Raw genomic sequence first — 27,087 nt, 5'->3', positions numbered from 1 at the left:
TCAAATGGAAAACTACAACAGAAGCGTTAACTCGAGGCAGAGTTTTGCATATTTCTCTGTTTTTTTTTTTGTGGCTGTTTTGGGTGATACCCGTAGAAAAAGGTGGAGCGACCCGGAATGAGTGGACCTCAACTTCCAAGCGTCGTCCTCGCAACCCTGACTTGCGATCCAAGTTCACCTAAAATGTTTTATTGTTTTTATTTCATTTCATCTTTCCCTGTTGAAATGAATGGAAACAACATTAATCTGTTCTGGACTCACAAACAAAAAAAAAAACATACGAGTATGTAATAAATACCGTAATTCTCACCCTGAAGGGCGCACCTGATTATAAGCCTCACCCAGTACATTTGTAAAGGAAATACCATTTGGTACATACATACGCCGCAGCTCTGTAAAAGCCGCAAGTTCCCACATTGAAACCCACATTGAAACAAGAAATTTGGAAAGAAAGATGGTACACAAAGAGTTTAAAGCTAATGCTAGCGCCGTGCTAATGCCGCGCTAACAGGGCCAGTTAAAAAAAAAAAAAAAAAAAAACATACCGGTAAAAATCACTTGAGGCACTGCGGGAACACGCTACCGCAGCGCTAACAGGGCCAGACCGGTAAAAGTCACTTCCTCTGTACATATATTCCACCGGTCTCACTCTTTTCTGCTCGAGTGCCCCCTTTGCGGCCGTTAGAAAAAAAAAATGCACAAATTTGCTGCATCACCGCATAAACCGCAGGGTTGAAAGCGTGTCAAAAAAGTCGCGGCTTATAGGCCAGGAATTACAGTAATTTATATTTTCAATAAGAAAAACAGAACATTTTAGTACTTTATGAAAAACACCGTTTTCCGCGCTACCATTAGCGCCGCGCTAGCACGTTTCTGCTGTGTAACTGCCGCATCTCAGTGATTTAGTTTTTTTTTTTTTTTTTTTTAAACCAGCTTTGTTAGTCCTGTGCTACCGCGTTGCTACTATGTCAAGCTAAGATTAGGCATTAAAACTTAAAACAAAGAAAAATATGTGTACCGTCTTTCTTTGTAAATATCTTGTGTTTCAATGTGGGCACTTGCGGCTTATGTAAGTACCAAATAGTATTTCCCTTACAAATGTACTGGTGAGGCTCATAATCCGGTCCGCTCTGTAGGCCGGAAATTACGGTATTTGCGTTGCAATCACATAAGTGAACAACTTTGCCCGAGTATCAATTGGGTGGAAACACCAGAGCAAACATAAAGTTTCTTTACCGGTGCTATCAGGGAGATAAATGAGAGCCACTTAGCTAAAAGTTCTTGCTTTTCGCATTTCAACTGCCTCACAAAAAGCCCGGAATACAAATGAACTGGCGGAGGAGCAGACGATGTCGGGCGGCCGTCTAATTCCGCAAATCGACTGCAGACACAAATACAAACGCGCCGTGTCAGAACTTGTCGGTTCTGCTCGAAGGCGTTATTTCTTTTCCTTGTAAAAGCAGGTGGGCACCTGTGACGCACCGATACACGCCGGGCTCCCCACAAAATCCCTGTAGCTTAATACCATGCCCGCCCCCCCCCCAAAAAAAGCAATCTTCCAAATAGCCGTTTATCTTGTTGTTTACTGCTCTATGTTTTCATTTGCGTAAAAGCCTGCTTGCAGTCATTGTTTCACATGTCAATTCCACACATGACAAACAGATAAATGCACATCATTCCAAGCTGTGTCCCAATGTTATTTTCACCTCTGTTTGCGAGATATTCCTCTGTTTTTAATAAGCAACGCAGGACCGGGGCCGCATATTAATGAAAGACTCCGAAGCAGCAAGTTGTCGTGGTAACGCGGAGAGGGGACCGGCGAGTGGCTCGGTCCGTCGCCGTTTGTGCATTCAGCGCGCAAACTTCGCACCGGCGCGGGTCACGGGCGCTGGCAGGCAAAGGAGGTAGGGCGGCGGGGAGAAAATGGCGGCTCTGAATGTCAAAATTCAGCGAGGATGAAGTGAGACGCCGAGCGTCTTCTGTGTCGCTGCACATTAAAAAGCCTTTTAGACTCGGTGCATAAAAGGAGAAACCAAAGCTTTAGAACTGGTCAGCCTTGACCTGATGGAAAAGAGAGGAAGGACAGCTCGTGAAGAAGTTGGACGCGTCATACAAAGTGTGGCGTGTGCTCACTCCAGCCTGCAAATCGCTCGTGGCGGCTTGCATTTTGCTCTTGATTCTCTCGATCCGCACATTGCATGAGCAGGGATGGGAGTCAAGTACTCTATGCGCAATTTGTCTCGAGTATTGTTTGGACTTAAGTTAGTCAGAAATGAAGTCGTACGATCTCGCTCAGTCACAACACATTAGCCGCTACGCATTCCTGAGCTGTACTTTGTACGTTTTTTTTATTTTTATTTTGATGCTTCCAAAACTGCGTCTGTCCCGTCTCTTGTCCTCAGATCCGCAAATGTCGAATCAAGGCAACTGGACCGTTCTCGTCGGCTTAAAACGTTTCACACTTGAGGCTTCTTCCGTTCTTCAGTCGTGCGTCTTAAGTGACCCCCGCGTCTATTACTCGGTGCGACCGAGTCGGACGGTCGGCTCGCTTACTCGATCGACTCGCGTCTCGCAGTCAGCCGCGGCGGCGACGTGCTTTCGGAAAGCGGAAACTCAATTACGTGTGACACCGAGGCCGAGAGCCCAAGGACAAGGATGCGCTTTGTAATTGAATCTTACTATTATTTCATCCCACTGTACTGCGACCGTAAGCACTGGCTTTCTTTGACGTCCACGGCTGCCCTTGAGCAAGGCATGTTCCTCATGTCCCCCGTGGCCCTTTCTTCAGTGGGAAATCACGGTTACCAAATCCCATCAGATTCAAGATAATCGAGGAAAATGGAAAGGACGACAATGGGACGATAAAAATATGACTTATGACATCCCAAATAGCCGTTTTGTGCAAATATGTCCCACTTTTAAGCATTACCTTTTGAATGAATTATTCCAAATGTATTTAATCCTTTTTTTTTAATTGAACATTTGCGCCCACATTACAGTGTAACGAGGGGCAAATTACAAAAACACAAAAACAAAACGGGTAGCGCAAAATGAATCAGAGGACAGGCCGGTGAAGGGAGCGGCGTTAATCGGCCACGTTACCGTGAAAAGGAGAAAATATGGCTCCTTATTTCATTGTTTACATAAAAAGGATAATCAATGTTCGCTTCAGCTCTTAATAAATTGTATGTACGGGAATAAGGTATTGTGGTAATGGGTGGCTAATGGGATAATTTATTTTTTTTTATGATAACCCAAAGTTGTTTGTTAAATGTGAACGAATTAAGATGCTTAGGGCTGATAAAGTGGAAAAGCCACTTAGCAAGGCTCTTTTTATGAACATAATTCATCCCAGCAGGAAAATGTTCATTTGAAAGTAAAGAAAATTAATGTCTGACCAAGGTGTGTTTTTTTTTTTTTTTTAAATCTTTGCAGCGTTTAGATGCCTTCATAGTGGCCGGATGTGACCTCCGTTGCTCTCGTTTTCAAACTTCCTGGCGGCCGCTACCCTGTGCCTGGCTCAAAGCTACCTGGACCCTGACACCACGCACCTCCTCGGCCAACACCTCGCTCCCGAGATGGGCCTGGCGCCGCGAGCCGAGATCCGTGCTTGGCCGCGACATCAAAAAGAACTTACGGGCGCGCGGGATTTCCGTCATCGCTCAGAAGCCAAGCGCAGCGGTAAGAATGAAACTCTGGCGTCCATCTATCAGCGCCGCGGCCAGGATTAAAGTCCTGCCAGCCCCCCTGCCGCCCGCAGCGCCGGCCCACTGCCGACGTGCTTTGTTTCAGCTGCTTTTAAACCTCCTCCGCCTCTCAAGATGCACGCTTCGACCGTCCAGTGCAACGCTGCGGCAAAAAAAAAAAAAAAGGCATCAAAGTCCTCTGCGGCGAGTCTCCTCTGTGAAAAAAGCACCGGCATGCTAGTGAGGTAACCAAAGCGTGTTTTTACCCAAAACTCAACCTTTACCCTCAAACAAAGGAAGAAAGCCGGGGGACACGCCCAGCACGATTCCATGCCGATTAAAACAAATGAGGTCAAAAACCTCGGAGACTGATGTATGGCAACGCCGCGCTCTTGGGTACAAGTCGTCAAATGATGCAAGACTGAAAGCTGGTGAACGTATGACCGCCAAGTCCACCAATTAAGGTCGGATTTGGACATTGTTCCAATTAGGAAAGTGGGAAAAGTCAAAATGTCTCTATCCAAAAAAAAACCCCCCCAAAAAACTTCACCAAACCGTCCCCATCTTGTGGACTAAGTTTGAAAACCCGACGCAAGACAGAGCGAGTTAATACTTTTAGACATTCGCAGGTGGCTTAGTAATTTATCTGTGACATCCACCAGAGCCATCTAAATACCCGAAGGATCAAGAATAATAGCCCAGCCTGTTTTGATAACTGCAGTCAGATCTTCCCGCCCCCTCTCCGCTGCGGTGTTGTGCCAGTGCGACGGCGAGCTACGTTACCATGCCAACGCCGAACGGAGCTAGGCTGCGGCCACTTGTTGATCCAAGAGCCGAAAAAAAAAAAAAAAAAGTCTGCCGCAACTTTCTGGCGACCCCTAACGCCGGAACTCAGGATTAGAATGAAGCCTACACCGCTTGGTTAAAATGCTTTTTCTGCCTCCTCCTCCATCTTCTAAACCGCATCAGTGTGGAGCGCCACCGAGTCATCCAGTGCGCGAATGTACGGGATGGTCATGAAACCTAAAAATATAAATATTAAAAAAAATACAGCAAAATGTGTCAGGCGCTGACAGCATACAGCAGCATGCTGTCAGCGGCTCGACTAGTAGTACTTTTTGAACAATAAAATAGTTATGGATGAAAGCTTTAAACCTCGATAAATAAAAGAATTGTATTTTCACTCACAGAGGCAGCACTTCATAGCAAACCGGCCATAATACGCTTGTGTCAATTGGTGTACATATCTGTGAATGTGGTGCACGCAGGGGACAAGCCAAACTATAGCCAAACACAAATGTAGCGAATTGTAAGGCAACATCAGACAGAGACCGCTACCTGCATCGGTTTTTGTGGGATCCCTCTCAGTGGTTCTTGGACATTTTAATCATAAAATAAGGAGAGCTACACGTAACGTCATAACTCATTCAATTCATCAATCAGCAATACGAAAAAAATGATAGTGAATCGTTTTGGGGTTTTTTTAAATTTGCATTATTATAAGATTATGCACAATTTGAACATTTAACACTCCACTTAAAATAGTAAAACACGAAACGTGCTTAAATAATGATTCAATTAAAATTGAATATTGGAAAAAAATAAAGTACAAAAAAATAGTGACATTCGAGTGTGTCCCAAAAAAATTATACACACTTTAATGATAATTCTAAACTCGTTAATTATAATTTGAATAAGGTTTAAACAGGTAAAAGAATTAATAAATATTATTTAAAGTGTGCATACATTTCTTGGGACACCCTGTATATCACAGGTGTCAAACTCAAGGCCTGGGGGCCCGATTCGGCCCGTCACATGATATTATCTGGCCCGCGAAGGCAAATCATGTTTGTCAACTTTCAAATTGTCATTTCAGAAATCATAACGTTGAGGTATTGCAAACGTTTTTACGTGAGCCAAACATCAACAATAGTTGAAAAACCCATTACGCTTGATTTCTGATTCCAAAAGTAATTCATAAATTTCACATGTTGATATGATGAGGCGATCAACGATTTTTATGGTTTCACAGTCATAACGGCCCTCTGAGGGAAACCGGAACTACAATGTGGCCCACGACTAAAATTTGTTTGAAACCCCTGCTGTATATTATACTTAAAAGTGAAATAACCGAACTGCACTGAATTGCACGGCAGTGGATTCCAAATTGAAAAAAAAAAAAACAATAGTTTTAAACCACTGTAACAGTATCCGGAGTTTGGAAATTAAATTCAGTGATTGTTGTCATCGGAAGGATTTGTTGCACAAAAACACGCCAAAGCCAGAGCAGAAAGGTCAGTGAAAGTGAGGCTCGATTCGAAGGACTCAGCGGAACGAGACAATGCGCTGCATTTATTTTGCCATTTGAACTGATTTCAAATGCAAAATGCAGTCCAGATCCTACAGCGCTATCGTATATCATATTCATCATTTGCGGCCCTCCTCCTTTGACCTTTGTAGTGTTATGGAACCTATTTGTTGAAAGTACAGAACATTTCACCGAGTTTACAAACATTCAACTTGACCCTCGTGCGCTCAAACGGCAAGCTAGGAAGTTCTTTTGCACGTCCAGTCCAGCTCGTGTACTCCGGCGCCGAATCATCTTTAATTCCGAGGATAACGGACTGAAACGTATTGTAAATTCTCTGCTTGGATGCGCTGCGCTTATGTTATACAACCGTGTCGGCGCCGTATGGCGGCACGATGAACATTTCTCGAATTAAATGTGAGCATATTCGTGCTCCGACGGAAGCTGAATGACATGCGCTGCACGGCATTACATTTGGCTGATTGACTTTGGGGAAAATTAACATATGTTTTCCAACACGCTCTTTTTAAACATGATTATATAACGATTGCTTGCAAACAAGTGCCCTTATTCCTAATTTAATTTTATGCGCAAAGAGGGAAAAAAACAGTTCACAGGTTAAAATCCGCACAGATTAACAACAATACTCTTGAGTTCTTGACAATGAAGTTAAATAAAAAATTTTCCATGTATTTTTAATAGGATGGAATGAATATAATTTCACTCAGGTAACCCGATTCTCAATCATCTAATCAAGGGGTCTCAAACTCATTTTTGTCGCTCAGTGGACTTGAAACCCATGAAAATGTTTGATTGCTTCACATTATTCCATTTTCCGACCAAATTGATCGTCATTTTGAAATCGGAAGTCTGAAATTGGAATTTGTTTACATCGACAAAACATGACTTGCTTTCGGCCGCCTCGGATCTGGCCCTCAGGCCTCGAGTTTGACGACAAAGTGATTTCATAATGATATCATCTCCGACTCCAGCACACTTCCCAATTTGAGGTCCATGTGAGCAGCGCTCTTGAATTCTTGAAAATTCAGCTAAATGCAAAAAATTTGCATGTGAAAACGACTTAGATGTAGCAACCGTCAAGGTACATTTCGCTCTCAACTCCTAAGGGATGATCGGTACCCTCATGCGAGCTGCTCCTTCAGTTCTTTTATTCATACTCCGACAAACCCAAACCGTTTCACAATTGATGCAAGATCGTGAAACGCAGCCTTGAGTGGCGTCTCAGCCAGCTGCAGCCGAGCCCAGCTTGATGCAGCTGATGAAACGTGTTCGGATTGAACAGAAAAGGTATTGCGTTGTGCCAATTACAGCGCTTAAGCCTTGTCGCCCACCTCGTGGCGACGTTTAGACCGAGCATTGATCAGCAGGACACGTCCCGCGTCCTGCGTCAATTTCCTTTTAGTCAGCCTGCGATGGAGTTGGAAATGAACTATTAGTTGAGCCAGGAGGTCAAGTAAGAGGTGCAACAATCTAACGGGATAATAGTATTTGTAAGCCAGAAGCAAAAATGGGATATCACAGGATGATTGTTAGAAAGTCAATGCGGTTGTACTCCCAAAGGAATTGCTCTTGTACCGCAGTGCCCCTTTTCTTTTTTTTTTACACTTAGACATTTACACTTCCACATTTCCTGCCCTGAGGAAAATGCAAGTAGTTTCCACACTGTCCAGTAATGACCCATCCATCCATCCATCCATCCATCCATCCATTATCTACCGCTTCTCCGGGTCGGGTCGCGGGGGAAGTAGCTTCAAGCAGGGATACCAAGACTTCCCTTTCCCCAGCCACTTCTTGCAGCTCTTCCGGAGGGATCCCGAGGCGTCCCCAAGCCAGCCGAGAGACAGAGTCTCTCCAGCGTGTCCCGGGTCATCCCCAGGGTCTCTTTCCTGTGGGACATGCCCGGAACACCTCACCAGGGAGGCGTCATGCAGACATCTGGATCAGATGCCCCAGACACATCATCTGGCTCCTCTCAATGCGGAGGAGCAGCGCCTCGACACTGAGCCCCTCCCTGATGACCGAGCTTCTCACCCTATCTCTAAGGGAGAGGCCTGGACACCCTGCGGAGGAAACTCATTTTGGCCGCTTGTATCCGGGATCTTGTTCTTTCAATCATGACCCAGATCTCGTGCCCATAAGTGAGGGTCGGAACGTAGATCGACTGGAAAATTGAGAGCTTCGCCATTCGACTTCGCTCACTCTTTTTACCACAATGGACCGATACGAAGTCCGCATCACTGCAGACGCTCTACCGATCCGTTTGTCAATCTCCCGCTCCGTTCTTCCCTCCATAGTGAATTCCTCCGCTTGGGGGCAGGATCTCGTCCCCGACGCGGAGAGGGCACGCACCCCTTCTCCGAATGAGGACCGTGGTCTCAGATTTAACACCGATGGCACAAATTTAGAATGTAAGCCGCTCTTGTAATGTTTTTTTTATAATCTCAATGAACCTTTCCTGGTTAAAAAATTTCAAATCAAATAAAAAGTGTCTCCTGAATGTACCTCTACTGTACTGTACTTCAATATCAACACTATTATACTGAGTATCAGACGAAATGACAACTGTGAGAGCAAAAATGTGCATTTTGAACGGATCGGTTTGGATATCGTTAAGGTAAACGTCCACATACGGGTTTAAATAAATATTACCCTATGACTGTATCAGACTGTCGGTTTTTGGGATATGTAACATTGCTTGAATATTTTTTCTCTGTAAAATGTGGCCCAAATACTGGACTACGTTGAAATGAAGCGGCCCCTATTGTTTATTTTTTTTATTTTTTTTTTTGGTAAGCTCAGTAGACGAGCAGTGATTTGCGAAAATGGCAGAACATTTCATTGCCTTTCCCTGTAAAAGTGCATAAACCGGCAGCACCTTTCCCAAATGACACAGAGTCATTCAAGCCCACTGCTGCCATTACTCTCCTCAGTTCTCCCTCTAATTGCACACTCTTGTGCGCCTTTAAGGGCTTTTCTTCTTCCACCTTCTTTAACCTTCAGGAGCTGCGGCATTTCTAAAGTGGCCAACGGCAGAGAGAGCATCCTATCACTTTTTGCAGCTTCGCAGCCAAGGAAGCGGGGAAACATTGCTATTCACGGCTATCCCTCCATTTTGGATGGCACTCGGAGCGAGGATGCAGCCAAGTGCAACTCTGACACATGCGCCACCCCCCCCCCCGCCCTCTGCTGCTAAAAGAGCTACTGTGTTAATTGGGCCAAACTGCATTAGGGATGGGAGGGGGAAATTAATGTAAGCAGGCATAGATGGATCTCATCTGGCAGGTTCTGGGACCGAAGAACACGTAGGCTCTCCTGCATCCAAGTCCCTTGGTGACATAAGACAAATGAAAAAAAAAAAAAAAAAATCACCATGTACACCCCCGATGGACATCTTTGCTCCACAGGGCTATCTGCTACGTTCACAGTGCAGCTTTACAACGGTCGACGGAGAGTTGAAGACTGTCTCAAACCACAGAGACGGTTATCGTGCGGTTGGAGAGATTCCAACACTCAAACTCCAAATCCAGTTGGTACATTTGGGAGTGTTTCCTTCCAGATTAATGGAGGGGATTGGCAGTGAATGAAATTTACATTTGATGGGCATGTCCATGTAACAAAGAAGCACCTTAGGCCACTTGTAGGCGATGCACATTCTTCAAAAGGGAACACACATAACATAACAGCAGGGTACATATCTAGCTAATGTGGCTAAAACAGAAAAAGCAGGATAGGTAAGGAGTTACCTGGTTAAAACGGTCAAGAATGATGGTAGTGAAAGAGCTAATTGGCTAAATCACACGAGCATGGGGAGTAGGGAGCTAATATGCTGAACTGAAGAAAACAGAGTAGGTATTAAAGAATAAGGGCAGCTTTTGGGGTAATTGGCTTAAATTAGCCAACTAAAATGAAAGAAAAGCTGGTGGGTAAAGATCTGTTGAAAATATATAAGCAGGGTAGCTAAAGAGCTTATTGCAAAATTACAGGAAGACCAGGGCAAGTGGCTAAAATACTCAAGAAGGGTAGCTAATTTGACAAATGAGTCAATTGTTATAAGCGGACTAGCTTAGGAGAAAATTGGCTAGCACGCGAAAAGCAGGGAAGCTAAGTTGCTAATTAGCATAAACGTTGCAAAAGCAGGACAGGAAATAGGGTAAAATGCCAAAGTAGAGCAAAAGCGTGGCAGGGATGAAGCTTCTTGGCTAAAATACGGAGAAGTAGGGGAGCTAACTGATCCATCGGAAATAATCGCACATCCTTCCTCCAACGCCGGCTTTTCATGTTACAAAGCAGATAACTGATCCAGAAAATCCTCCACAAAAGACAGATGGATCAGTCATAAAATGCCATCCAACGCCGCGTGCTAGCCGCTCGCCACACAAGTCGTAGAAGGCTTTGCAGTGAGTTGCATTATGTCGGATGCTTCATGCCGCCGGAGAGAGCGCTCGGACCACCGCTTTGTTCCCGAGCAAAATGAGAAAAATTTCTCTACTTTTGAAGTTCTGTCAGTCCTCTTGATTGACTGACACCCCAACATTTTGTGGGCAGTCTTCACATCAAAGCACACCGAAAGCTGCCCGTTTTCAATGATGTGGCAACAGTTTCATTACGTTCCTTGCAATAAAAGTTTTGCGAAAGGCTTAAGATGGCCGTGATGCTCTCGCTGACGCCATTTAGAGGCAACGGTTGTCTGATGAGATGAGGGGGGCAAAAAAAAAAAAAAAAAAAATTGCAATCTGGACGCCTCTGATTCCAGATGTCCAATCCTCGGACGAGCAGCCGCCCAATGGATAAGCGCTTAAAAGTTGATTTTTTTTTTTTTTTTATTTACTGCAACTCATGGAGGAAGACAATATTATTTTTGACAGCTTCTTTCAAGCCTGTGAGCAGGCAATAATTGCGTGTAGCCAGAGACGCGGGGGAGCTCGAGCGACCGCCGACAGGTAACGCGTGTCTCGCCGACACAAGCTGCTAAACGCTCGGATACTTTCTCCGCTTGCTTGGCTCTTCATTCTACGGGACTCGGTGCGAGTTATTGGTGGTGTTTTCTTTGCCGTGTCAGAAATAATTGAATTTGTCCGAGTTGACAGCGCGGTGTACACGTGCAGCACATAGCTGTCAGGAAATTGGCGACGCAATCAAACAATAGAAATTATCTCGAAATAATTGTCGCCCGGCTCGCCATTGCGCACATCTTAAATGATAGAAGGGATCATCGGGCTCTTTGTGGCTTTATTCAGCTCAATATTCTGATAGGATCAACGCATTTGTTCACACGTGCGCTACAATGTCTTTAAAATATTGTATGCATTGAATGTCGATTATTAATTACAACCACTGGTTCAATTCTTTTTCATAGCATCCTAAATAGTTGCATTGGATTGTGTATGGCAAATTTGTGTGTGATGATTGATTGATTTGTCGTCTGTCAGCCTCATATCTGTTACCCCCCCCAAACCCACCCACCCGTAGACATCTCTACTATTCATGTTTGTTACATGTGGAAATAAATAAGTAAAATAAATAATAAACCAGTTTATTTCTGGAGACTTTATTTTTTGTTTTTAGAAAATAGAGCTTTTTTTTTTTCTTCTAAAAATGTTTTTTTGGGGGGGGTGCATTTCAGTTTATCTCAGAGGGAAAAATTGTCAGTGAATATGAAGAGCTCGGTCACAAATTATAGTCTTGAGTGAGCGCACCACTGTACATTCATACTAGTTTGATGGATAACTATGGAAGTAAACATGTGCCAGCCGGATTGGAATTTGAAATGTAATCACATTTTCAATAGTTGCATTTCAGTGTAACTTTTCAATACTAACAATTCAACAAGCTCCAATTCGCTGTCTGAAATTCACCGTCTGTGCCACCGGGCAGGGCTACTTCAGGTCAGAACCGAACAACCAGTTACGCTTTCTTAGTATGTGACGTCACGTGACTAAGAAAGCGTAACTGCGGTTGGCTGGCTGTTGGATTCTGACCTGAAGTAACCCCGACTTCTTAACATTGAATTTAGACAGTGAATTATAGACAGCGAATTGTAACCAGTTGAATTGTTCTCATTGAAAAGTTACACTGAAATACAACTTTTGAAAATGTGATCACTTTACATTTTCAAATTGAAATCCTGTTTTCTGTGGCATTCCAAATTCAAATCCTGGTGGCACATATTTACTTCCATAGTTATGCATCAAACATGCATGAATGTACAGTGGTGCGTTCACTCACGAGTATAATTTGTGACCGAGCTCTTCATATTCATTGGCAATATTTCCCTCTGAGATCAACTGAAATGCCCCACCTCCAAAAATTACTTTTTAAAAGAAAAAAAAACCTGTATTTTCTGAAAACATATCAAAAAAAGAAATTGTCAAGTGTTTGAAAAGTGTACAACTACAGTATATGGTGCCAGAATCTAAAAGTCACAACTGTAGTTTTGTGCCTTTAATGGGTGTGTCCTGGTAAGTGACATCAGGAGCCGCAGTTGGCCTCCTCTAGCTCCTTGCGAGTCTTCTCTGTTTGTAGTTCTATGTTTGAGCTATTCAGTAAATGGCTGTCGGTGCTTCAGTTTTTGTAGCTTTTGTCCTAAAAATGTGCATCCTGTTATTTTTTTTCCTGCCAAACCAAAATGTTCATATGCAAAACGAAGGAATAGGATTCACTGTCCCAATACTTTTGCAAGGTAGCAGATATCAGGCAACGATAAACAACAAAAACTGCCAAGAAATGACAACATTGGAGTCATCAGTACAGCCCCCCAAAAAAAATAATAATTTCCTCATGTAACGGCCGACGAGCATCTGTACTCCTGAGGTGACGGACTGGCTATTCACACAACTTTATTGTAAATCAGATGCTCGCGGGAAGCGCGACGGGCCTAAACGCGCGTCGTACACGCTGTGAGCGATGGCTGCGAGCAAAGACATCAAGCTAAAAGATGGAGGACAACCTCCTCCGCCACCCCGCCGTCACCGGGGGGGGGGGGGGAGAGGGCTCATCAGTCTCCGCTTCGCTCGTTTAAGCAAAGCCATCCAAGTAAGGACGGCGACCATCATCCTTGGCAAAACCGTGAACCCGCCCGCAAGGTTGGCTACGCGCCCGGGGACGCCGGGGTCATCGCCATCATCGGGGAACGGCGCAATTGGGTGCAAACGTCGCCGCTAAAGCCGGCCCCCAACTCTGAAGCGGGGCAGCGAAGGACTGGAGCGAAGATCTATTACGAGCGTTTCTAAGAATGGACTTTTGCGTGCGAGAGTGAATGATCGTACATAATTTTACAGCCAACACATTTAAGGGCTTCAATTATTCAAGCGGTTCAACGCACGGGCAGATTTGATATGAATCAACGGCTATCTCCGTCCCGGCCATTCCCGACGCCAAGATGCGGCGCATTAGCTGGCGTAACGGCCGTGATGTGTGTTTGTTTGTCTGGAAACGTTGCCAAATCCGACCCAGCAGTGAAACTTAAGTGTCTCCTAAAGATGAACGAGTACGGCATTAGTTAAGGGAGAGAGAAAAAATAAAAATAAAAAAAATCAAACTGTGAGATGGAAACCCGGTCCGAGTGTTGAGTGATTTTCTCGGCATGACAGTGAATCACTTAAATACACACATTTGCAAACAATTATCTTCAGCTGCCAAGAAGCTGCAGCTGTTGCAGTCGACGCGGTTTCGCTATCGCTCACGAAAAGTGCCACTTTGACCTACGCATGTTCCTCTTGTTTTGGAAATTGAAAAATTAAAGAGCTTGTGGTGAACCGATCAAAACCCGCAACAAAACGTGGATCAGCATCGACCAGATGAGTGAAACTCACTGGACTGGCAAAACCACATGACTTTCGCACATAAAGGTACGTTTTTGGACTACGCAGAACAGTATCCGATGAACGAACGTGTGAACGTACACTACAAGTGGATTTTACATAAGGCTACTACATAGACAAACAAAGTACGATTATAAGAATGTGACTTCAATTTGTTTTACTGCTACAGTGAAGAAAATAAGTATTTGAACACCCTGCTATATTGCAAGTTCTCCCACTTAGAAATCATGGAGGGTTCTGAAATTTTCATGGTAGGTGCATGTCCACTGTGAGAGAGATAATCTCAAAAGAAAAATCCAGAAATCCCAATGTATGATTTTTGTGTGATATAGCTGCAAATAAGTATTTGAACACCTGAGAAAACCAATGTTAATATTTGGTACAGTAGCCTTTGTTTGCAATTCCAGAGGTCAAATGTTTCCTGTAGTTTTTCACCAGGTCTGCACACACTGCAGGAGCGATTTTGGCACACTCCTCCGCACAGATCTTCTCTTGGTCAGATTCAGTTTCCTGGCTGTCGCTGAGAAACACAGAGTTTCAGCTCCCTCCAAAGATTTTCTATTGGGTTTTGGTCTGGAGACTAGCTAGGCCACGGCAGAACCTTAATATGCTTCCTACGGAGCCGCTCCCTGGTTTTCCTGGCTGTGTGTTTGGGTCATTCTCATGTTGAAAGACCCAGCCACGACCCATCTTCAATGCTCTGACTGAGGGAAAGAGGTTGTTCCCCAAAATCTCACAATACATGGCCACGGTCATTCTCTCCTTAATACAATGCAGTCGTCCTGTCCCATGTGCATAAAAACACCCCCAAAGCATGATGCTACCACCCCCATGCTTCACAGTAGGGATGGTGTTCTCGGGATGGAACTCATCATTCGTTTTCCTCCAAACACGGTTAGTGGAATTATGACCAAAAAGTATGGGGGGGGGGGGGTGCAGGTCTCTTTATGCAGTTAATGACCTCACAGAGGTGCATCTGATTCAGGATAATACACGGAGTGGTGGTGGACTTTTTTAGTCGGACTAACAGGTCTTTGAGGGTCAGAATTCTCGCTGATTGACAGGTGTTTCAATACTTATTTGCAGCCGTATCACACAAATCGTTAAAAAAAAAAATCATAAATAGTGATTTCTGGATTTTTCCTTTTCGATTCTCTCTCTCTCTCTCTCTCTCACAGTCAACATACACCTATGATGAAAATTTCAGACGCCCCTGCATGATTTCTAAGTGGGAGAACTTGCAATATAGCAGGGTGTTCAAATACTTATTTTCTTCACTGTCACTACACTACATTCCACCACAGCAGAGGCCATCAAATATTGTTGGGGAACGTAAGTAAACCCCCGCTCACCCCCCCCCCCCCCAAACAAAAAAGTTGACTGAAATTTTGTGACATTTCTTCCCTCTCAAATTGTAAAAATGAAAAGAGTGAGAGATGATGAGAATGAGGGATCAGTAGCACTAGCTGTAAAAAGTCAATTTTCCAAGCCGCTTAACCTCACAAGGGCTGCAGGGGTGCTGGAGCCTATCCCAGCAAACTTTGGGCGAAAGGCAGGCTACACCTGAACTGGTCGCCAGTCAGTCACAGGGCAGTCGATCATACGCTCCCCACACCAAAATCAGGTTTGTGCAGCACTACACCCTCAGTGACTGGCAGAAAAAGTGTTGAAGTGAAGTATTTGTTGCTTTTCATCGAAAAGCAAATAAGTGAACTTAAAACTTAAAATTTAATGAATGGTCTTCATTGGATAATGGCAATACATTTGCAAAGGAGACGGTACACAAACAGCAGCAAAGGGAGGGGGGGGAAAAAAAGTCAAAAAGATACAATAAGACGTCTCTGAAGTTTTCAAAGTCACACGGTACACCCCTCGCTTTCTGAAATGACAACCTCTATCTCGCCGTCTCCCTGACAGGTGACACGTTACGTTCCAAACAACAACATCTCAGCTGTTACACGCCCATGCGCAAAAAAAAACAAAACAAAACAAAAAAAAAAACCTGCCGGTCACATTTAATAGCTTATTTTACGCGCTGTCAGTTAACTTGACGACAGAATCCAAACGTTGGCTCCTTGACTTTTGGGCTCTAAGTGCGCTGACAGGTGGGGGGGGGGTGGTCGTAGGAGGAGAGGTTCTGCGGGTTTCTGCCACTTTTATTCTCGAACTTGTCACATATCTGCTTTTCACGCCGTGGGTGGACGTGGGGAGAAACGATCGATGGAGATGTAAACAATGAGGGCGTTCAAGACCATCACTCCTCCCCTGTTCTGACGTTAACCGTTTCTATTTTTTTTCTTTGTGTTGTGTTTGGCGTTAACTAATCTGACCCAATTGTCAATTTAAATATATATATATATAAAGATATATATATACAGTGAAGAAAATAAGTATTTGAACACCCTGCTATCTTGCAAGTTCTTCCACTTAGAAATCATGGAGGGGTCTGAAATTTTCATCGCAGGTGCATGTCCACTATGAGAGAGGCAATCTAAAAAGAAAAATCCAGAAATCACAATGTATGATATTTTTTTTAAACAATTTAGGTGTGTGATACAGCTGCAGATAAATATTTGAACACCTGAGAAAACCAATGTTAATATTTGGTACAGTAGCCTTTTGTTTGCAGTTACAGAGGTCAAACGTTTCCTGTAGTTGTTCACCAGGTTTGCACACACTGCAGGAGGGATTTTTGGCCCATTCCTCCACACAGATCTTCTCTCGATCAGACAGGTTTCTGTGGCGTCGCTGAGAAACATGGAGTTTCAGCTCCCTCCAAAGATTTTCTATTTGGTTTAGGTCAGGAGACTTGCCACGCCAGAACCTTGATATGCTTCTTCCGGAGCATATCATAGACAGGTGTTCAAATACTTATTTGCAGCGGTATCACACAAATTATTTGTTAAAAAAAAAAGAAATCATACATTGTGATTTCTGGATTTTTCTTTTTAGATTATCCTACGATGAAAATTTCAGATCCCTCCATGATTTCTAAGTGGGAGAACGTGCAATATAGCATTGTGTTCAAATACTTGTTTTCTTCACTGTATTTAGCTATTTAACCTATCCTGTTTGTGTTACTTACATCTTTAGTATAAATGTAGTCTCAAAAGGCAAAAAGTCAAACTGAAATTGTGCATAAACATTCGCTGCTATTTATTTCTGGAGCAATTGCTATCGATTCTGCTTAATTCTCTTAACTTGTGGTTGCGGGCGGACAGAAGCAAAACAGTAGACGGGCGGTGTACGTCGGGAGAAGGCGTTTGTGGAAGCCGCGCTGCATGCAGCGAATGTCAAAGTCGCTCAATGACGAGAAGACAGATGCAATAAATATTATCTTTAAGTAGGGCGTCATGCAGGATGATGACGCGCAGTCGTGCGTCGAGACTGTCGCTCCGTCAAAGATTGACTTTGCAGCCGGCCGACCCGGGCTCGTTTGACCCGCCGATGAACCGTGGGGCTATGCCCCCCTTCCCCGGCGGGATCGTCGATGCAGGAATGGAGCGAGAGGGGCAGGGGGATGCATTTTGACATTGCCTCTCCGACATGCACAACGCTTAAAGGACATGCCCCACTTCCCTGTCGTTTTATGACGAACTCAAATGCTCCCCAATCTGGCGGCGTCCCGGGCAAGCGTCGCGCCAGTCATTATCTCGCGGAAGCCATTCCATTTGACCTCTGCGGTCGACGCGCATTATTCACGAAGGGAAGAGCACTTCCTCCGCCGCGGCGGATAGAAGACGAGAAGACAAACAAGTTCATCGGGAGGAGTCACGCAACTCCGAGGACGCGGACGCCACGTGGCGCGAGTGCTCGCCCTCCATTAAACGCGGTGGTCACCTTCAAACAAAAATAAATTGACCGCTGAGTGTCTCCGCCCCATCGCCAACTCCCCGCCTGCTTCCTCATTAGAGCCTAAGTAGAGCTCTAATGAGCGGAAAAAAGCCTGTGTGCTGCGAGCAAGATGAATGGACCTGAGAGGCTGCTTCACGCCCCTCCGCTGGAAGCTCCAATAACATCTTCATCTCTGCTACACGGGCGGCAGGGGGTGCCTTCTGGTAAGCCCTCCACGGACCAAAGAGTCCTACGAGGTCCTAAATCATTCGGCTAATTATCCTCAAAGCTGTAGTCACAAATGTACCCTTTTTATTTCATCAACGAGAAGGACGACCTAAACGGACTGGAGGGGCTCGTAATCAGAACGGGATCTTCAGGATAATCGTGTTTAACACACCATGTAAATGTTCACTTACAGTTGTTTTTTTGATGTTGACTGGAGGCTGTGGACTGTGTCATGTGGAGATTCGTGGAAGTCTGCCCACCATTGATTTGATCTTCTTTTCCTCTCGGCTTGTCCCGTTAGGGGTCGCCGCAGCGTGTCATCTTTTTCCATTTAAGCCCATCTCGTGCATCTTCCTCTCTAACACCCGCTGTCCTCATGTCCTCCCTCACAACATCCATTAATCTTTTCTTTGGTCTTCCTCTCGCTCTTTTGCCTGGCAGCTCCATCTTGAGCACCCTTCTGCCAATATACTCACTCTCTCGCCTCTGGACATGTCTAACCGTCTGCGCTTTCTAACCCTGCCTCCAAAACATCCAACTTTGGCTGTCCCTCTAATGAGCTCATTTTTAATCCTATCCAAGTAGAGAACCTCAACATCTTCATTTCTGCTACCTCCAGTTCTGCTTCCAGTCGTTTCTTCAGTGCCACCGTCTCTAATCTGTACATCATGGCCAGCCTCCACACTGTTTCATAAACTTTGCCCTTCATGCTAGCGGAGACTCTTCTGTCACATAGAACACCAGACACCTTCCGCCAACTGTTCCATCCCGTTTCTTTACTTCCTTACCACACTCGCCATTCCTCTGTATTGTTGACTCCAAGTATTTGAAGTCGTCCACCCTCGCTATCTATTCACTCATCCTCCTCCGCCCTTCGCATTCATGCTCATATATTCTGTTTTACTTCGGCTAATCTTCATTCCTCTCCTTTCCAGTGTGTGCTTCCATCTATTTAATTGTTCCTCTGTCTGCTCCCTGCTTTCACTGCAGATCACAATATCTGCGAATATTACAGTCCAAGGGGATTCCAGTCTAACCTCGTCCGCCAGCCTATTCATTGCTACCGCAAACAGGAAGGGGCTCAGTGCGGTTCCCTGGTGCAGTCCAACCTTTACCTTAAATTCTTCTGACGCACCAACGGCACAGCTCATCGCTGTTCTGCTGCCCTCATACATGTCCTGTACTATTCTTCACTTGATGATTTCATAATTTATCAAATTTGTCAACCATACGAAGCATCGGAAGTATTTGTCTCAACCGTTACGACAATTTGCAGGGACAGGAATGAGTCTGACGGGTGTGGCAATTCCAGACACCGATACTATTTTGTTCGGGCAAAAAAAAAAAAAAAAAAAAAAAAAAAGGTTGTCAGGGGGTCAAAGATTCATCCTTCGACCGTTCAGGCATGATCTCTGCATTATGCCTGAACATTCATTCAGTGACTCATCCAAAAATCGCATCCACCCAACTTTGATCCATTCCTATATCCATGGAGCCATCCTTTCATTTGCCCAAGATAAAACCTCCATCCATTCACATCATCTGTCCATCCATCCCCAAATATCAATGCATCCCTCTCCCACTCATGACCCTTTCGTCAACCACCCACCCCCCAATGCATTCAATCAGCACGCATTACCCATTTAATCCACCCCAAATCGACCACTTATCCATCCACCCATAGATGATCTAACCCCCATACCGTAATCCATTCGTCCACTTATCCATCAGACCCACAATCTACCCATCTTTCCCTCCCTCCACCCCCAAGAGTTTGACAAGGCAAGAACAGCAAAATCTTCCACAGGATGCAACGCTGATGAAAAGTTGTCGCCTCGCACGAATGCATCTCGGAAGAACCGGGCCATCGGCATTTTCCAAATTCGTCACTTACCGCAAGCTCACTGTTAAATGCCACCGAGAGTACATCCTTCCCAATGAAGGCGACGGAAACGCGGAGAATAAGGTTCAAGTCGGCCGGGGGAATGGATCATTAAGTGGCGGTAAGTTATGTGTCTGCCCGAAAAGGAAGTGTGTATTCATCAAGACTGAGGCCAGGAAGAGGACGATTCCGTGATGGATTTAGCCGTCTAAGGCTGCCCGTGACTCAAGCGGAATAATGATTGGCTTTATAGCAGGGGCGCTGATTGTATACGCTGGAAAATGACGGTGACAGTGCGACACATCCCGAGCTTTTATTGAACAGTCACCCTCAGGTGTGTCTATAAAGCATATTCAGCAACAAAAAATAAAGGCTGCAAAACCTTCAGCAGGGCAGGCCACTCTGCATGTAGAGTTTTTCCCTAATTAGCAAATGTTCGCTTGAGGGGCCTTGTTGTAAACATTGAGGTACAAAGAGATTTGCAACTAAATATGCATTTAATGTTGTTGACTATTCATAAGAAGATGGGGTGCTACACCAACAATCAACAACCATCAAACGATGAGAGACTTCAACTAAAATCAATATTTAAGTGGTGTTGTAGCTATTTGGACTTCTGGTACCTCACTAAAAATAAAAAGGCGAACCCTCTCAAAAGAGTCCTTTGAAACATTTTGCACTTTTGCTCTTTTCAAAGATTGAAGCGCTTCTGCCAAAAGCTGACAAGCACAGCACAGAGGCGTCGCGTTGCATGAGCGCAACGCCGCAGGTTGCCGTTCGGATCATCCTGCTTCCACGCCACGTTTACGACGCGCACACTTTTGCCCCGGTCTGCGCAAGGTTCACCGTCTTCGGGGACAAATCAACACGATGAGTGAATAATTGATCACTGGTCTCCAAATCGGCTGCACATTCAGTCGGAAAGATGTCCCGCGATTGCCTGAATCCAACAACTTTTGGAAGTTCCACCAGCTTTCTTTACAGCAGTCACTCACATTTGAAAAATGTACGGGTGTGGTCAGTCATGCCCGCAGATAAAGTTGCTGGTGTGATTAGGGATGGAATCCCGAGACCTTAAAATAATTCACTGGATTAATATAACATAACTGCAAATAAAAAATAAAATAAACACATAACTAACAGAAAACAAAACTTTCAAAGTCAGAAATGATCATTTACAATTTCAACTGATATTAATAGAACGGTATTTAAAATTTTTCATCAATAAAACTTCTTGACCTGGCACACTTTATCTGAAGAAAAGTTAAATACAGGCCGGTGCCAAGGAATAAACACGAACGGTCTAAACCCGCAATGTCTTGAAAATGCTGAAAGTTTAGTTCAACATCATCGGCGTTCGTGGCAACAAGCTCGCGATAAATTGGAACAAACATTCCTGTCGGCAATCGTGATGTATTCTTATAATCTAGCGTTATTTACGGGGGTATCTATTGTCAATCCATTGATGAAAGCTACCAGTAGACGGGAAAAGTTTTCAACTTCAAGGGGAAAATGAACGTTCGCATTTAGATATATGGACAGACTATAATTGACTGTAACTCTCGCGATCGACCGGCGGGGCGGGGGAGAAGGGGGGTTGCACGCTTGCTAGAAGGTGCCTTTATGTGCGTGTGCTCGACGTATTGGCCACACCTGAATCCAGCAACGAGGTGGATGATAGTCTAACGTCTTTTTGTTATTTGGGGCACGCCAAAACTGCCTCGCGATCGACGCATTGAGCACCCCTTTGACACGGCTCATTATGTTGATGACTTTCGACGTAAATGTGCTGGCACTACGTGAAGCAGCTCAGAAAATTTTCCTTTGGCATCACCTCCGTACATGCTCAGTACGGTTAACTTGCATTTCCTGTTACCAGGTGAATAGTGATTGTTTAGGAGCAGGCTTGTTTTGTTAACGTTTCTGAAACGAACAAGTAAATTAACGTCAAGACTACACAAAATAAGCGACATCTTTCAATGTCTATTTTTTCTACTTGTAACAAATTCTACGCGCGTGATTTTTCGTGCTCGACTGTGCAGATTTGCAAGCACAAAGGCGCGCGAACACGGTCGCGCTCTTCAAATATTAGTGACTGCTAACAGTATGGTTGTGTTGGAAATAGCAAATGCCACAAGTCAGTCTTACAACTTAATATCAGTTCAGTGATTCATTGGACAAGCAGCCTGCTGGGGTTGCGGTTTGTCTCATTTTTCCCAATATGTGCTAGTGATTGAAGACCAGTACAGGGATGTTTTCAACTCTGGAAAATGAAATATTAAGGATCTCGCTGAACTATTTACGTTGAATTACCACCGTTTCTGAGAAATGCTTCACCTCTGCGTTACACAGTAGACCAAGTTCAGGCACCAACCGAGAACGATTAGAGAGATTTAAAGCTTTACTCAACCCCCCCCCCCCAACATCAGTATTATTCTGAACACAACTCCCTAGTCCTTAGAGGGAAGTCTGGACCACTGCAGCCCAACTCCAGATAGACGTCTATAATTGGGATTCACGTTGCATTCCAAGGTGTGCAAGTAAGCGTAATGAGACCGAGCAGGAGTATCTATGATAAAACAACATGGTCGAAAATGCTGTCAATTTAGCTGTGGGATTGAGTCATTGAGTCATTTCATGTGGTTGCTCACGCGGCCAAAAATGGGAAAAAAAAAAAAAAAAGCTAGTTCGGCACGTCTCGGCTGAAATCACGCTTTTAACTGGAGCTAATACGCCGGAACACGTGTGGAGCTGGCGGCATAAGAGCACATATAAATATCCTCCTATCAATCAAAGTGGAGCCTTTCCGAGGATCAGCAGGTTAAAGCGCACGTAGACGTCGGGAGTGACAGACTTCGGCGAGGACGCGATAATTCCACGGGGTCAGCGCTCATGTCGAGAGCGACGCCGGCGCGAGCACAAATTTGTATCTACCAAGATTGGCGTGACAGCGTACGCGTTAATGAGGCGTCTCCACACACGCGTGTGTCAGGCCAAGGTGCCGGAGCAGGCGGATAGGTGGCATTTGAATCCGTCTGTCATTATTTCCAATCAAAAATCAAAACAACGGAAAAAGGGACGTCAAGTTATGCAGGTCAACAGACTCACCGCTCATCCAACCTGCAATAATGGAAATAGCTTGAAGTCGATTCATCGGAAAACAGGCGTTTGGGCTTTAACAACATGGACGGCTCAATGATATCAACGGGTAGTCGCTTGACGCAGCAAATTAGCTGCGATGCCTTAAGCTTGTGGAAATAGTTCACTAAAAATTTGATTTGTAGCACGGTGACTTGCAAAATATGGCTGACCATCCAAGAAAATAATGACTGCGCGACATGTGCAAAGGCAACTTCTAACGCTAGCTGACGAACAGCTTTGAATCCTAACGTCATCCATCAGTGAAAAATGAGACAATCGTGGTCAATGACCCTCTTGATTGGGAAAATGAAAACTTGCCCCGCCCCCTGAATCACTCATCAAATCACAAAACAGATAACTTCACGGTCTCGTGGACAGTGGGATCACATCTAGCTATTGCAGCAATGCATGCAGCAAACTGCCAAGGTTACAGCAAAATGTTACAGCAAAGCATTACTTCCTACTTCCTGTTTTTAATATTGTAAACCATTACATATTTTACATATTTTTTTTATTTTTACATAATACGTACTGAAGTGAACGGTGACCCTGCATCATGTTCTGTAAATTGCTGTCTGAGTTTTACAATTTCTCAGCATCTGCAAGGTAGTGCAGGTGTCTGTATGTAAATGCATGTGATTGGATGACAGAGTCAGTGGGTGGGGCCTGTGAGACCAAGGATGGCAGGGAAAATAAGACGGGCGCACAGTGAGTTGACAATTGAAATGAATATCAATAATAAGGACTCGAAGGCCACTTGATTTTCATCAACTTGGTGTCAACCAAAAAGAAAAAAAAAATAATTCATTGACTCCCTAATACATATTCCCTAGTTTTGGCTGGGATCTAAAATACAAAATGGTAAACGGGGCCACAGGACAGAATTTGATTTTAATGATAAATTTAGAGGGTTGATATGACCTAAAAATTTAGTAAGAAGAATTCGTCGGAAAAAAAAAAAAACATTTCAAGTCAAACGTACTGCATGACACCAATTAGAATAATACTTCAAATAAGCCTTGCCACAAATAGTTCAAACTTGCAAGCATGTGACACATGCACAAACCTGTGTAATTATCCACTAGATGGGGGCATAGCACTAATGTATAAATGGCACTCCTCAACTCACATCAATATAGTTTTTTGATACTAAGATGTCACCACATGGCTCCACAGAATTTTTTCAAGAGCAAAGCTCTTCTGAATAGGTTAAAAAAAAAAAAATCTATAAATAGAATTCATGGATGACGAACTGCAAATATGTGGGGCTTCACTATTATACGTCTATGCTTTTCCACTTTGTATTTTTTATTTTAAACTAAAGTTTAAATTTGAAAAAAAGACCAAGTACAAATGAAATAATTCACTTTTTTTCATTTTTTTGATTGCTAATTCCAAATGGGGAAATAAAGATGACAAAGAGTCTTTTGTTGCCTCCATGCTTTTTTTTTTTTTTTTTTTTTTTTCAAGGCTTTGCCAGAAAGGTTTGTCCGTCGATGTTTTGCAGGTGATGCGTCAAACTTTTCTTTGTGGGTGGACGGATAAGTTTTGTGCGCAGACATTGCTCCGTCTGGGAGATTAATCACCTTGGGGATGAAAGCGGATTTGCACGCGAGCTACGACCCAAATCCAGCGAGCAAGAGAGGAGTTGTTCCTGACTGCAATGTTGAAAATATGTTTGGTTTACACAACTTTTTGTTTTTGTTTTTTTTACCTTTCTGAGGTGATCCTGGAATAATGTTTCTAATTTCCAAGGTCAAACCGGTACATTTTGCAAGTCACTTGTTGAGCTCTTGCAATATTACTTTTTGATTCCTTCCACGGATGCCAAAGGAAGAAGTCGATACATTTAGAAAAGACCGAACAAAAAGTGGATGAGGTCCAATCGGGAGACTCCATTCACGTACTTTTTCCACTGCTCGCCCGGCCCACGCTACTTGCATTGTGTGCTAAAGTCTCGAGTCCTAAACGCCAGTCAGTTTCGTGACGATGTCGCCAGCGTCTTCAGAACATTCTAACGAGTCTTCAATCTTAAAGCAAGCGTCCAAATGGACCTTTCCGAGCTGTCAATCACTCGTAAAATAATAGCCAATCAGATAGCCGCATTGTCTTAACCCCTGGCTTGGCACGCCCCCTCTCGCCGTATTGTCCCACGAGCAATGCTCGTTGTCAGTAGTGTGCGCTTGGAAAAGTTAATGTTACGAAGAAAATGGTCCTCAGGAAACGTGCAAGTCTGATGAAAGATATCCTGCTAGGTTTCAAATGGCCCAGTTGATTCATTTTCCAAAGCATAAAACACAGTTGACGAAGTGTCTACAATGGATTAAGGCTCGCGGAAGAGCGCACGTACAACTAAATGTGGACAATATCAACAAACACAAGGCTGTATGTTCGAAGATAAGTGAGGGAGAAGTACGGTCTCTGAGTGCTTTGTACATTGCAGGAGAAGAACTTTCACTTTGATCGTGTGTCACTGCCCTGCTGAATGAAGTGTGTCATGTTTTATGCAGAAGAGTTGGGTTAATGATACGTAAATATGTGATGTCATGCAATGGAAATGTATATTTGCCTATTTGTATCACATCAGACTTTTAAGACAGAGCACTGGGTTCCATTACGAGCCAAGTCAAATGAATACAACCACTCACTTATAATGACTACAATGATATTATTCATGATCTTTCCAAGTAAAAAGTACTCACCCCGCTTTAGATGCGCAGTACGATTCCACTATTTTATCCTCTTTGATTTCAATATGAAGTTTGTGAGGTGTCAAACTTTTTTCCATCGATCGCCAACGTTCCGCTGTAACTCTGACATTGCGTCCTGCTCTGGACAAAATCTTAATTCCGTGTACTTATCCTGAAATAGTTGAGACCTCCCAGTAGAACTCTCTTGGACAAGTCCGACGCATTTGGCAAAAAAAAAAAAAAAAAATACCCCAATAGTGTCTGGAATGCACGATAGAGAATCCACTTCAAACATGTTCTGTTCAATCGCTATTTTAGAAGCTTGTGGGACATGGCTAATGGGGTGCAGCTCAAGATCACCATCGGAAAGGTCTATTGTCTGGTTTTCAGGGCGAAATGTCATCTATGACTGCAAAGTAGGGCATTGTTTGCCATTTTTTCTTGAGCCCGGCCACATAGTTTATATTCAAAAAAGCTCAGGGCACACTATCAAAGAAATATGCAACAAACAGTATGAATCCCAAAATAATTATGACTCAGTCTCAACTTGATAAGTTGAACAGAAAGCTATGACACATTTGCATGAATGGCGACAAGTGGATACGGGGGTTATTGATATCTTTTGCTTACGTCGTGTAAAAAAAACAAAAAAAAACATTTCAACATTCGGCTCGTCACTCCGTTGCCGGCATAACTGATCAAATATGCATTATTTATGGTTACATAAGGAGTTCCTAAACGAGGCCCGTTGCTGCCCATCCAGTCTCGAGAAGGGGGGGCCTTGGGAACCCGAGAGAATAAACCTGTCTTTGAATATTTATTACAGCAAGTAGAAATTACAAAATTACAAAGCTGCGGTCGAGTGGAAGATGCAGTACAGCCCGCTGGATTCCCTCGTGGGAGATGGAAGACGAGTAAGCATTCTTTTCACACAATGGTGCCTTCTTCCCTTTCTGGGCCGCCTCTCCTTATCAAACCAGTTCTTGCCTGTTCTGAGCCTGAATCTTATCAGCATGTCTGTGTTATTTTAACAAATAAAAGCGAGCGTGGGCGAGTGTCCCAGTGTCCTATATGGAGCAGAATGGAAATACACCTGATAGATAGATGTAGTAAATACACATTTTCGCCGTAATGAAGTGAAATCTGATCATTTCCCAGAGCATATGTGACGATCTTATGGCACACTGCGGCGCAGCGGCTGGGAATCGCTGCCGTGGAGCACAGGAAGAACCCGACTGGTTAAAGCTAGACGACTATTGAAAAGATTTCGTCGCGTCGCGGCTGTCAGTCTGAGACGTCTCCATCACGATAAGCTCCATTTGCCGACGGGATCGCGCGCACTCGGGAGACAGTAGGCCCATTATTTCAATTATTTGGTCGTTTCATTACGCCGCTAATTCATCTCCGGTGGCGCCCTCCAAGGTGAAATGATGACATCGCTGGAGATGGCGTGTGCGGGATTGTTGGCGCTAATCAT

At 44.1% G+C, this 27,087-nt stretch overlaps 1 protein-coding gene across 3 annotated transcripts in view; it reads right to left on the bottom strand.

Moving 5' to 3' along the window:
• igsf21a (immunoglobin superfamily, member 21a) overlaps positions 1-27,087 on the bottom strand; it is a 300,524-nt gene that overhangs the window by 148,419 nt on the left and 125,018 nt on the right. Inside the window, exon 1 of one of the 3 annotated variants that reach the window (XM_061833616.1) lies at positions 3,552-4,452. The exons of 1 other annotated variant lie outside the window; for it this stretch is intronic. Coding sequence is in view for 1 of the 2 variants with exons in the window: in XM_061833615.1 (XP_061689599.1) it covers positions 3,638-3,659 (22 nt within the window). In the remaining variant the exon portion in view is untranslated. Of the gene's footprint in view, positions 1-3,551; positions 4,453-27,087 lie in introns of those variants that run through there. One more of the 3 variants, XM_061833615.1, reaches the window with a different exon arrangement.

Source organism: Syngnathoides biaculeatus, chromosome 10 (genome assembly GCF_019802595.1).
Source record: "Syngnathoides biaculeatus isolate LvHL_M chromosome 10, ASM1980259v1, whole genome shotgun sequence".
In the NCBI taxonomy this organism is placed as follows: domain Eukaryota; kingdom Metazoa; phylum Chordata; class Actinopteri; order Syngnathiformes; family Syngnathidae; genus Syngnathoides; species Syngnathoides biaculeatus.
Note: the sequence above shows the minus strand (reverse complement) of the source record. Positions and strands in the feature narration are given on the sequence as shown.